This window comes from Bactrocera latifrons, unplaced genomic scaffold, assembly GCF_001853355.1.
Source record: "Bactrocera latifrons isolate USDA-ARS-PBARC rearing strain unplaced genomic scaffold, ASM185335v1 scaffold_28, whole genome shotgun sequence".
NCBI classification, from domain to species: Eukaryota; Metazoa; Arthropoda; class Insecta; order Diptera; family Tephritidae; genus Bactrocera; species Bactrocera latifrons.
Genome location: NW_017536407.1, coordinates 1058786 through 1070270, shown reverse-complemented (window position 1 = coordinate 1070270; position 11485 = coordinate 1058786). Strand labels below are relative to the sequence as shown.

General features: G+C 36.9%; 1 protein-coding gene across 1 annotated transcript in view; it reads left to right on the top strand.

The window, feature by feature from the left end:
• The first annotated feature begins 370 nt into the window (after positions 1-370).
• The window catches only part of LOC108970082 (P protein), a 47405-nt gene continuing 36290 nt past the window's right edge, over positions 371-11485 (top strand). The window contains exon 1 of the mRNA XM_018935222.1: positions 371-1368. Coding sequence (XP_018790767.1) covers positions 1289-1368 — 80 coding nt within the window. The 5' untranslated portion in view covers positions 371-1288. The remainder of the gene's footprint in view (positions 1369-11485) is intronic.

The following is an 11485-nucleotide window of genomic DNA, read 5'->3' as shown; positions in this document are numbered from 1 at the left end:
AAGCAAATCAACATTGATAATATTAAAATTAAAAAAAATTAAATTCAAAATATTTATAATTAGAAAATTCAAATACAATAAAGACTCTAATTGATACCAATATTTGGCAGTGAAAAGTATTCTAACGGATTGTGAGCGAATGTACCTGTAATTAAACTGACAAATAATTTTACTTAGTTGATGTGATCTATGTAATAACGAAACAAATATACACATCTAGATGTGTATAAGAGGAATGTACCTGTAATTAAACTGACAAATAATTTTACTTAGTTGATGTGATCTATGTAATAACGAAACAAATGTTACTAAAAAAAACTCTAAACTATCAAATTAATTTAAAAAAAACTATTTGTGAAAATATTTCAAAAAAATTTTTCTTTTTTTTTGTTGAAAAAAAATGTATATATAAAATATTAAACTCAAACATATCTCAAAACAATAACTAAAGAAACTAATTACCAACTGTACCTAAACGAAAGCGTTGCAACAGTTAATTATTCAAGCTTAGACGAAGCGCCATCATTGCAAAATTCCCCGTTGAAATAACTATAACCGCCGCGGCAGTTGCCTTTGCAGTAATTCGACGCCGTCCAGCGAAACYAACTAAAACGCCAGCGCATTCGGTGYAATTAATTAGCACGAACAGACGCAAATAACGGTGTGTAGGAGCGCAATAGCGGGATTTCGTTTCCAAATCGTTTACTGTTAACGCATCAAAACGGCCAACGAAGCGCTCGCCCTGGCGGCCATATCAGCGCCAACAATAACAACGCCAACATCAGCGTTGGCGACACCAACATCATCCACATCCAAAGCCTCGACGCACTCACTTGTGGACACGCCACAAGCAGCGGTCACAACGCCAAACGCTGAATTGTGCGCGACGGAGGCGGATGTGAAAGAGGCAGTGGTGGTATTGGATTTAGAATCGGCGGAGGACAAAGGGAGTGTGAGTGCATTATCAGCAGCGGAGACGGCAAGCAGAAGCTCAATCGACTGCGCAACGGACGTTGCACCCGCCGTTGAGGACACTCAACAAAGCACAAACACGTGTGCGGCAGTCACCACTACAACAACAAGTACGCCTACTAGCCAACACTCGAACGGGAATGCGCATGCSAGTGAGCCAAGCAACACGAACGGTAACAATAATAGCTGTCCACCAGCAAACACCTGCGCGAATAGCGGCAATACGAAGCGTTTAGCGCCTACTAACTTTGCTAAAGCGTTAARTCATCAGAGCGGCGGTCGCAACAACTATAACAAAGCGAAAGTGACACTCAAAATGCGCTTCAAAGTTGCCAAACGTATTTGCCAGCGCAAAATTCGCGCAAAAAACATCGATGAAAATTTTCCGCAACCGCAGTAAGTCTATTCTGACATTTTTTGTATTTTAGTTTTACAATTGTATTCGTCTAGTTACTACTATGAGCGAAAAATAGTAAKACTTTTTCATAATTTTGAAATTYTTAATATGTTCTTCATAATCTATGTCGTTTATTGTCGTTCAAAGTAAAATTCCTAACATAATCGTTCGTCCATCTCAAAGTAATCTCTCTTATCCCCAATACACTTTTCCAACGTTCTTCCAATCCTCGAATTGTTAAAGCCAATTTCCGGAATAGCCTTCAATGCACCCAAAAATTACTCCTTGTTGACAGTTTAGTTAGTCGGAAGGAATTTGGAGTGCACCRCACCTCGATAATCGAAGAAAATTGTCAACATAACCTTGATTTTTGACCTGCATTGGCGTGATTTTTCGGTTTCGGCTCACCTTTGCCACAATATTCGGCCGCTTGATTGTCCGTTTCCGGGTCGTAAGCCAAGGTCTAAGACTTAGTTCCAATAAGAATATGTTTCATGACATCCCGGTGTCGGAAAGTGTTTCACAAACATTAACGCGATTTTTTTTCTTCGAAAAAATTAGTGATTTTGGAACCAATCGTGCTTTGATTTTTTTAAGGCCAAAATTGCATCCCTTAACGTAAACCGCTGGGACCTGGACCAATTCCTAGCAGCTACTTCTTCGCGTATACCTCTGAAAGATATGATAGTAAGGCTGTGTCGCTGGAGAAGTGGCGCAGTGAGCCTTTTAAWGGATGAATCGATGATCAAGGGTAAGGTTGTCGTTAGCTCACGATGAACTCTTGTGTCAGACTGCAAGACCACTGTAGTGTCTTTTAAGCAGAAGCAAAAGTGGCAGCGTTTTAGGTAGCAATAGATATACTCTTAGAAGTGCGGCTTCTTTTACGGAGGCCTGCATCCATTCTGATAGCACAGRCTTGAGCATTGCAGTAAAAGCTAGTCTAGAAGTCCATGACCTCACCAYTAGTACCATCCAATTGTTAAGCTTAATTAAGTATTCATGCTTCTCTTGCTGCATACTGTCTTACTGGCACAAAGGCGGTAAGGCTAAAGATTTTGGAAGTCGACACTTGTCAAAGTTGCAAGAAGAAAAATGAGATGGACGCATCTAGCGAATTTCTCCTCCACTGTCCGTATTTCACCAGAGTAAGGTTGAAGCACGTCAGTTGCCAGCGACTAGTCTTACAATGGGTATGAAAATTACTCATGCAATTCTCCATAATTCGGGAATGTATGTASGMCAGTGCAATGATATCTCTMATAAKTCCAACAATATGSYGCACTAATWACTCTCCTCCCTCTTGCAGCACTGTAGGGCAGATACCATCGACAAGCGGCTCCTTATTTTCATTTATCGTAGGTAGTGCCCACCGGTCTGAATCTCCAGTGATTGAGTTCCTTGCAACTTTCCATTCCGAGCGGTTTGGCTTGTTCGCGGGCACTGTTGAAGTTTAGTAGTTCGGAACCGCCTGCAGGAAGTGCGGGAGAAAATGWGTCCTTGCTTTACTTACTGCACTGGTCATAAAAGTCGTATTTAGTAGTCTGATTGCCATAATCGTGTCAGTCTTCCTGAAATTTTATCTTTTGGCTAACCTAATCTCCTTATTAGAAGAAGGTTGTTATTGTTTTGGTTTGTAGTTGTAACTATGATTTCCAGTGCACTATTAGGCGCACCACTAGTTATCCTAGTTAATATTCTTAAATATACGTASTAGGGGAGGGTTATTGACCTCAACACCAATGTCAAATCATAAAAATTCTTGGCATAGTATGTGTGTGTGTGTGCCCAACTCCTTCTACGCGACWAAAAGTCTCAATTTCAAAGTGATACTCAAATTCTTAGCTTCCTTGAAATGAAGCGCCTTCATTTCAAACGAAAGCTTACGTGACAAATCAGGCGACGGATATCAGAATCACGCGCTTGCACACTCACATTTATACCCACATACACTACATTCTGTATTTATATATACAAATCTGCTATATCTTCATAAAAGAGCAKTATATGTATATATATAGTAAGTCGGCGCTTCGTTCACTTCCAAAGAAATATAAATATGCGCAAATAACCAACGAAACGCGCACAATTTATAAATTTAACTTTCTGAAAATCGCATTAGATATGTTTAGCATCAGCGTTGAGACCTCCGCTGCCCGAACTGTGTCTGTGCGTCTTCGGAAACGGCCATTAGAGGCGCTCATTGAATGACTTTGGTGGCGGCTGTTGGGTGGGTGGTTTCGTTACTTAAATGGCGCATCAATGTTTGAAGAAACAGCTCAGCTGGTTACGATTCATTGAGATTCTCACGCGAGTGCACACAAAAAGTAAAAGCAGAAAAGTAAAGAAAACAAAATAAATACAAAACAGTAAATATAATTTATTAGTTAGTAAGTTTGTAGACAGACAAGTCGAACTGACCAATGACGGCCGATGGCTGATGTGATGTTGTGTGCTCTTCTCATTTAATGTCGGGGAGATGGCTGAGGTAGCTGAGGCGGGTGAGTCTAACAAATCGTTTAGTCCCGCTAGTTAGCGGGTGCTTTATTCAGCTCAACTTTATTTGGCTCAACCAAGTGCAATTCACTTTCAAAAGGCACAATTACGGCWCATATATACCCACACACATTTATTTATACGTGTTTACTTAAGCTTATTTGCATTTGATTTTATTTCAGGTGTTTTATTTTTTTATCATACCCTGAAGCAGCTATGTTAAGTTTGTAATATCCAAAATGAAACTGCAGGGACCCTATAAAGTATATGTGACCTGGTCTACGAAAAGGGAGCTAACGTGCGAAAACTAGTTTTCTGGGAAACAGCTGTTAAAAAAAAAGCATCTCATATTCCATCCGAATCAACTAAAAAGTGAAAATTGATTTTTTGACACCTAAGCCCCCTTTCCGTAGACCAGGTCACATATATTATATATTCAGACGACGAGCTGAATCCATTTAACCTTGTCGGTCTGCCTGCATATGAGCCAAATAGTCTATCAGTTTTTGAGATATCGAACTGAAATTTCGTACAAGTCCTTTTCGCTCCAAGAAAATGCTCAGTTGACGGAACCGCCGCTATCGGTTTACTACAGCATATAGCTGTCGTACAAACTGAACAATCGGAATCAAATGGTTGTATTGAGAACTTTTTCATTTGACGAGATATCTTCACGAAATTTGGCAGTGGATATTTTCTAAGGCAATAATGAAATCTCCGAAGAAATCGTTCAGATCGGACCACTATAGCATATAGCTGCCATACAAACTGAATGATCAAAATCAAGTTCTTGTAAGCAATCTTTTGTATTCTGAAGGGTATTATACATAGCGACCAAAGTTAACGGTTTTTCTTGTCWGTTTTTTATATTTAYATATATTTTTATCGTTTTTGTTYTTCTGTTTTWTTWTTWTTTTTTSCATTTTGGTATTATGATTTCTACTTACTTTATGCATTATGCTTGTGTGTGTAGTTGACTCTGCCTCACATGAGCGTCCCTCACAGCTGCAGTGATATGCTCAGTCACATAAATTTATATCTTTGCCTATATTTTCATCCGCACGCATGATGAATTTAAATTATTTAAACTACACACGCGTCATTAATTCGTGCAGCAAAGGTTATTTATTTTCGTAACTTGCTTCCGAAATGGTTCGCATGTGTATTTGTATGCGCCGGTGRCGTTTAAATGACGGCTGAGTTCTAGTTGAAATAGCGTACAACAACAACAAAGGTTTTATGGGAAGTTCTGCTAACAAGGATATTTTTGAGTATTTAACATATAAAACAGCTATTGGAAGCACTTAGTTTAAGCTTAAGACTACATTTGTGTCTTCTGTGAATACTCTTAATACCTAAAACTTATTAAAAACCAAAAAAAAAAAGAAAAAAAAAACATTAACATCTGTTGCACCGCAGCTAGAATAATCTGCACAAATAAAAAAGTTTGCCGAAAGCACTTCCAAAACACTCAATTTCCTTGAAAGATCATCAACCAAACAAAAAACAACAACACTAGTTGACATTCATTACCTCAACCATCACTCTAAATGTGCGTGTAGGCTATTGCAAGAAATTAAGTACCTTTACTTTGCGCCTGAACTTGATGCGTCGACATAAATAATCAAAGCGCGGCCCACGCACTTCCGTACTCCATGGCGTATGCGTAACATGTAATTTCCTCTTCTATAATATATTCACTGTGCGAGGCATGTAAGAAGCCATCAACTAAATGTAGACATATGTATAATGTATGTAATAAAATATTAGAAACATATATATACAAGGTCATGTAGGCATTTACACGCCATTACATGGATATTAACTTTGAACTTCCTCGTATTTACTGAGCAATTTTAGTTTTTGCAGACGCTTTGGACTTATTTTTATAAAAGATGGTTTCGTCTTATAATATTGTCTTAGTGTTGTTTACTTCTCTTTTAGTTTATTCTTAGTCATATCTTTTCCGACTTGCATTCATTGCTTTCTTGCTTTTCTTACTTAAGAAGACATTACAGACTTTATTTATGTGTAATGTTTACGTATATGTGCATACTTGTCTGTCTGCCTATTTTTAGTGCCACGCACTCAACATGTGCTTGATATAAATATATAAATGTATATATATATATTATGTATATTAGGGTGATTCAAAAAAAATTTTTTTTTTACGTTTGGTACTCTGAAAAATAGGTTCCTAGTCACCTCTAAGGAAGCCTCTCCAAGAATGAGTTCTTAATCGTAAGGGAAGGTCCTCCTTCATACAATTTTCTATTTTTTCTTATTAGCATATAGAAAAATGTGTCCAACTACTTGAAAAAATATCTTGTTCCTTAGATTTTGTAGGAAATTGAATGCTCTACAAAAAAGGTTTCTACGATTTTTTCGTAACCCCAACCGCTTAATAATATCTTTTAAGGTTGAAGTTTGACTATTTTTGGGAAAATTTTTTATTTCTTATGAATTTTATAACTCAATGAAATAAAATCATTTTGAATGATATTCATTGTCAAACATTAATGCATATTAGGGTATAATAAAAAAAAAATTAACTAATTTTGGCCCTTAATTATACTAAATGGAGCATCGTTGTGTATAAGATGAGAATCTGCGGCCTCTTTAATGATACCSCCTCATGCAGTGTCTCAGACCATGAGGCCCGTAAAATACTTATTGCACTAGTTCCGCTCAAAARATGCTTCATTGTTTCCCTGATGCCTTGCTCTTSAMATTTCGCGCAATCTTCTCAATCTATCAGTCCTTTCTGCAGGCATGATCCAGTTTATGATCAGTGAGTATTCCAATCATATTCTTATAGTCCCTTCTTACAGTCTTTTCTATGAAGWATGAGTAAAAACTTTGTATATTTCTGTGCTACTGCTTTGCACATAACTTTCTCAGTTTTGCACTCCGGTAGAGTATGCATTGCGTTTTGACCTTCTTTTTCATGCTCCTGTTAGGATCGTCGTAGAGACAATGAATGRTTTTACCAATRTCGGTCACGTATTTAGATAAGAGCTTTRCAGCACTCTTTGCAATCCTGTCCATCAACTCATTGACACCGATGACTTTGTGACCTCGCACCCAGTAAAAGTGAAGTCGCTTGTTTCTGGTGAGTCCTTTTACTGTTGCAATGCTTCTGAAGACATTTTTGGCCGATAGAACCTTATATGCGAWGCTGAAGAGGCTTATCCCACRATAGTTGGCACAGATTGKGARGTTCTCATTTTCTGGATTRKGCAAAGCACACTTAAATTCCAATTATCGGACATGCCGATCGTATTCTACAAGAAGCTAATACATGTTCCTTATCAGTTCTTCGCCACCGTATGTGAATAGCTYGACCGGCAATCCATCAGCCCCCGCCACATTTTTGTTCTTCAGACGGGTAATTGCTATTCGAACTTTTTCATGTTAGGCCAATGGTACGTCCGTTCCATTGTCATCGATTGGGTAAACGAGCGAGATGGTATCTCTTGGTGTTTTGCTTTCACTGCTATTCAGCAGACTGRACCACCTCTGGGGGTGGTCTTACAAGAGTATGCTCCGGTCTGTTAGCCGCCGCATATTTTCGTAGAATTTTCGACCATTACCTCTATCAGTCAGCTTGTCAAGTTTTTCGTATTTATCTATTTCAGCCACTCTCTTTTTTTTGTCTGGAAATAGGCCTCGCTTCTCTCTTCAATTCTCGGTGTCTATCCCATGTCTCACGTGTTGTGGTCGATAGTAACGCTGTGAGGTAGGCCGTCGATTTTCTCTTCATTGCGGCACGTTACTCCTCAACATACCAGCTGTTCTTTTTCCTTTTCCGAAAACCAATGGTTGCGTTTGCAGCTGTACGGAAGGAGCTTCTCGATGTCGAACCTTCCTTGAGTTTGTTCTGTTGTACTATTAACTTTTAATCCTTTTTAAATATAATAACTACTGAGGTAGGTGTTTATCTTATAAATACTTCCTTTTATTTTGAAATTACCTTTTAATTTTTATCTTCGTCGAAAAAGGTATGCGTCTTGGATAAGATGTCTTGTAAAATGCGCCTGATTGTAGGCAACGATTTCTTCCTTTTTTAGTTTTCTACACTTAAAAAATCATTCTTACCAATATAATGATTATTTTACTGCCCAAACTAATGAAATAATCGATAATTTTGTTAAGTAATGCAAAAAGTAATTACACAAAGAAAATAAACGGGTTGAAAGTATAATTTCAATATTCAATAATTTAGTTAACCAACTTCTGCTTGAAAGCATTTTGGAATATCACGCTTAATACCAGTTTTCCTACCATTACTCTCCTTGGAAACATTAGCTCGCCCACGAWTATTCCATTAAAGCCACTCATTAAGTGAAGCAACAAACATATGCTTGATACTTGACTCAARGACTAAGTTTTGCTCAATTTCCGAGCGCGTGTCGACCCAATTTTCTTGCTATTTTCAGTTTCATATAAAAATCATTTGTATATGCGTATAGTATGTAAATGAGTTACTAAATTAACTGTTATATGCATGTGTGCGCACCTAATTAAGTCAGCAATTGTTGTAATTGCAATTAAAAGAGCTAAAGCTGCTACAAACACTTGGTTAGGGTGTGTCTAGTACACACAAACACACATATGCACATGCATATATTGTATATATTGGCATAAGTATTTATGGCGTGGACATGGCGTATGAGTGATGTTTAATTAGTAATGGTTATTGCAGTCAAAAACACAAAGACGTATTTGTGTATGCATATAACCATAAAATTATGTAAGGCATCTGGCAGCAAGTGATTCATCGGAAAATCACTGGTTAATTAGTAGTTATAAAGTGATAGTTTTTGCAAAGATATTGATTTGAAGCGCGCTAATTTTGCTGCTGAGATTACTTAAGGCGTTCACTTTCCGTTCAAATTTTTGTAGCATGTTTTTATGTGGGTCAGCTGATGTTGAAGCCAGTCAAGGTTATAAGGTGACATTTTGCCTCAGCTTTTCTATAAGCAGTTGCTCTTTGATGTCGTGCTTGCTGGTAATTAAGACAATGTCCTTGAACAACCTTGACTGTTATTTGTGCAAAAATGACAATTTGTTTTTTGTTTGTTGTTAGAGCACACGTTTTCGCATGAAATAAATCTTCATTTGCAAGTAATTAAATGACGTGATATGCATGCTAAAGGGGTGCGCGAAATTGTTGTTCTTTTTCAGGAGAATATTTTCAATCATATATTAATATATTTTTCAACGTGATTTGTTGTTGTAATATTTGAGTGCCTTACCTATAAARTGCCATAACTAAGCACTAAATTAAGATATAAAACTATAATTTGGCACAGTGGATCACAGTAGCAAGGGGCACATGTGGGCTAAAACTTTTGATAAAGCGAGCGTGACCGAGCTCCCTAATAGGTTTAACTATTCAAKCTAAATTTAGTTAAAATTCGCACAATATAATTTCAATAGGAACCACTAAAGATAGTGTGAAAATAGGTGATATCGAATGAGAASCYGGCTCACTCCTYATATAACGGTTTTTATTGCAACCTCCTAAAAGTGTGATCGATCAATAACTAAATACGTCAGAGACAATAAATTTTATCGCCGCGGTGGTATAGAAGAGCTTTGTATGAGACGGAATAAAAATTGGGCGAAATTGGTGTGGCACCGCCCAAATTAACCCGGGACGTGCTCGAACAATTTCAACAAAATTTGATATGTAATATTCTTCTAATATACCTAATTCGTAGTGKGAAAATGGAGGAAATCRGGCCTACTATCCATATAACRCAATTTTAAATTTCATCTGGTTCTTTCACATGCCAGTGTATAGGTAGAGCACCAATAATGAATAATATATGACGGGATGAAAATTTTCCCTGTTGTTGCCTTTGAAGTGTGTCACCTTATGACCAAAAATTTTCCCAATCGAACTAAAACTATTTAAGCCCCTAGCTACCGAATATGTGGACCGTAGTACCTATAGTTGACTTTTTACCGAAAATATCAATAATGGGTTAGATATATAATTGAAAATTTGGGGTGAATCCGTTTTTGATAACAGTATGTCTGTGTGTTAAAAATGGGTTGAATCGTATTAATACTTCCCTTAGTTGCCATAAAGTTCATACAAAGATTTTTGAACTTCTAAGTGACTTTATATCGCATGTATCCGCCAATATGTCGATTTTCTCAAGTAAACTGAGAGAGTGTGTTTTTATTATAATCGGTCTTTAAACGGTGCATTTTTGTGAATAAAACAGAAAAAATCATGGGAAAACTTGACCTACTCCCTATATTACTAATATCAGAATTTTGGAACGCTTGGCACCATAAATTTGTGATAGTATGTGAGGAACCTTAATGAAACAAAAAATAGATAAAATCGGGTCGATACTACTCCCAGGTACCATGTTTTAGTATAAAATTCTCCAGCAGTTGAAAGAATTRGTTAATTTCCCGGATTTGATTCTTGCAAGTTCCAAGACTATAAAATGTTCGGTTACACCAGAAATTAGTACTTCCTAACTTGTTTTTTGTTAGTATTTTTTCGAACAAACAGCTTCTGATCGTAAATTCTGGCTTATAAGATTTTCTTATATATGTATGTACATATGTATGAATTATTGCAATTTGAAGTAACTATGATTTTATTTTTTTTATTTAGTTTTCCTCCTCTCAGCATATTAAATATGTAATTCCAATACTTTTTAATTTTTTTTCTTTTTAATTAAGTAATTGAAAAGACTTAAAGCAAGAACCATCGTCCGAAAATAACTTCTYCCGGCTCTCTCCAGTTATAAAAGTTATAATCCAGTTACAAAATACTAAACGTCTAGCATTTCATATTTATTTATAACTTTGCTATTYCGCTTTGCTATTCATTTTTATGGCATTCCGTCCATTACGTTCGCCGACAAAGTCTCGAAAAACTCATATTTGCTCCACTCTCGTCATCGCAATAACGCTAAGTTTCGCATACATTAGCAAAACATAACCCCAATAAGCCCATAAATTGGTTGCCAGGCTAAGAAGTTCACTGTCGGCTTGACCTTTTTGACCCGCCATCTGCATAACTAAGTGACTAGGTCATGCATATATTCAAATACACACATGCTGAGCGTCTAAGGTGTGTCACTTCAGGACATTCTTATACAGATATGTACGCGTGTGAGGAAGCTTGCACGTGCAATTGCCGTAGGGAGCACATTCGCCGCAAATTGTACGCGTGTATATGCACGAATGATGTTTGCAGGAAAAATTATGAATTTCTAAGTCATAACAAATATATGTAGGTTAAGTGCAAATAGCATACTATCACCTAAAGCTTGTTGAAAGGTTCAATGTTGTACTTAGTTTCATTATAGATTAAATTTCTATTATTATTCATTCATACATGCCAATATACATATACTGATAATAGGTCTTAGGGAAATACCAGTTGCCACTAAAAATTGAAAAAACGCTATACAACATATGTATACATGYATATGTATGTATGTATCCAAAATCAATGTCTAAAATTCCAGCAACAGTTTTCACTAACGCTTGCGGTTTTAATTTAGCTTTCACAGCCACCRGAACTTGCCACAAGTCTGTGGTAGGCTGACAAGTAAGCATGAAGCTTGTCATATTTACATATAAGTA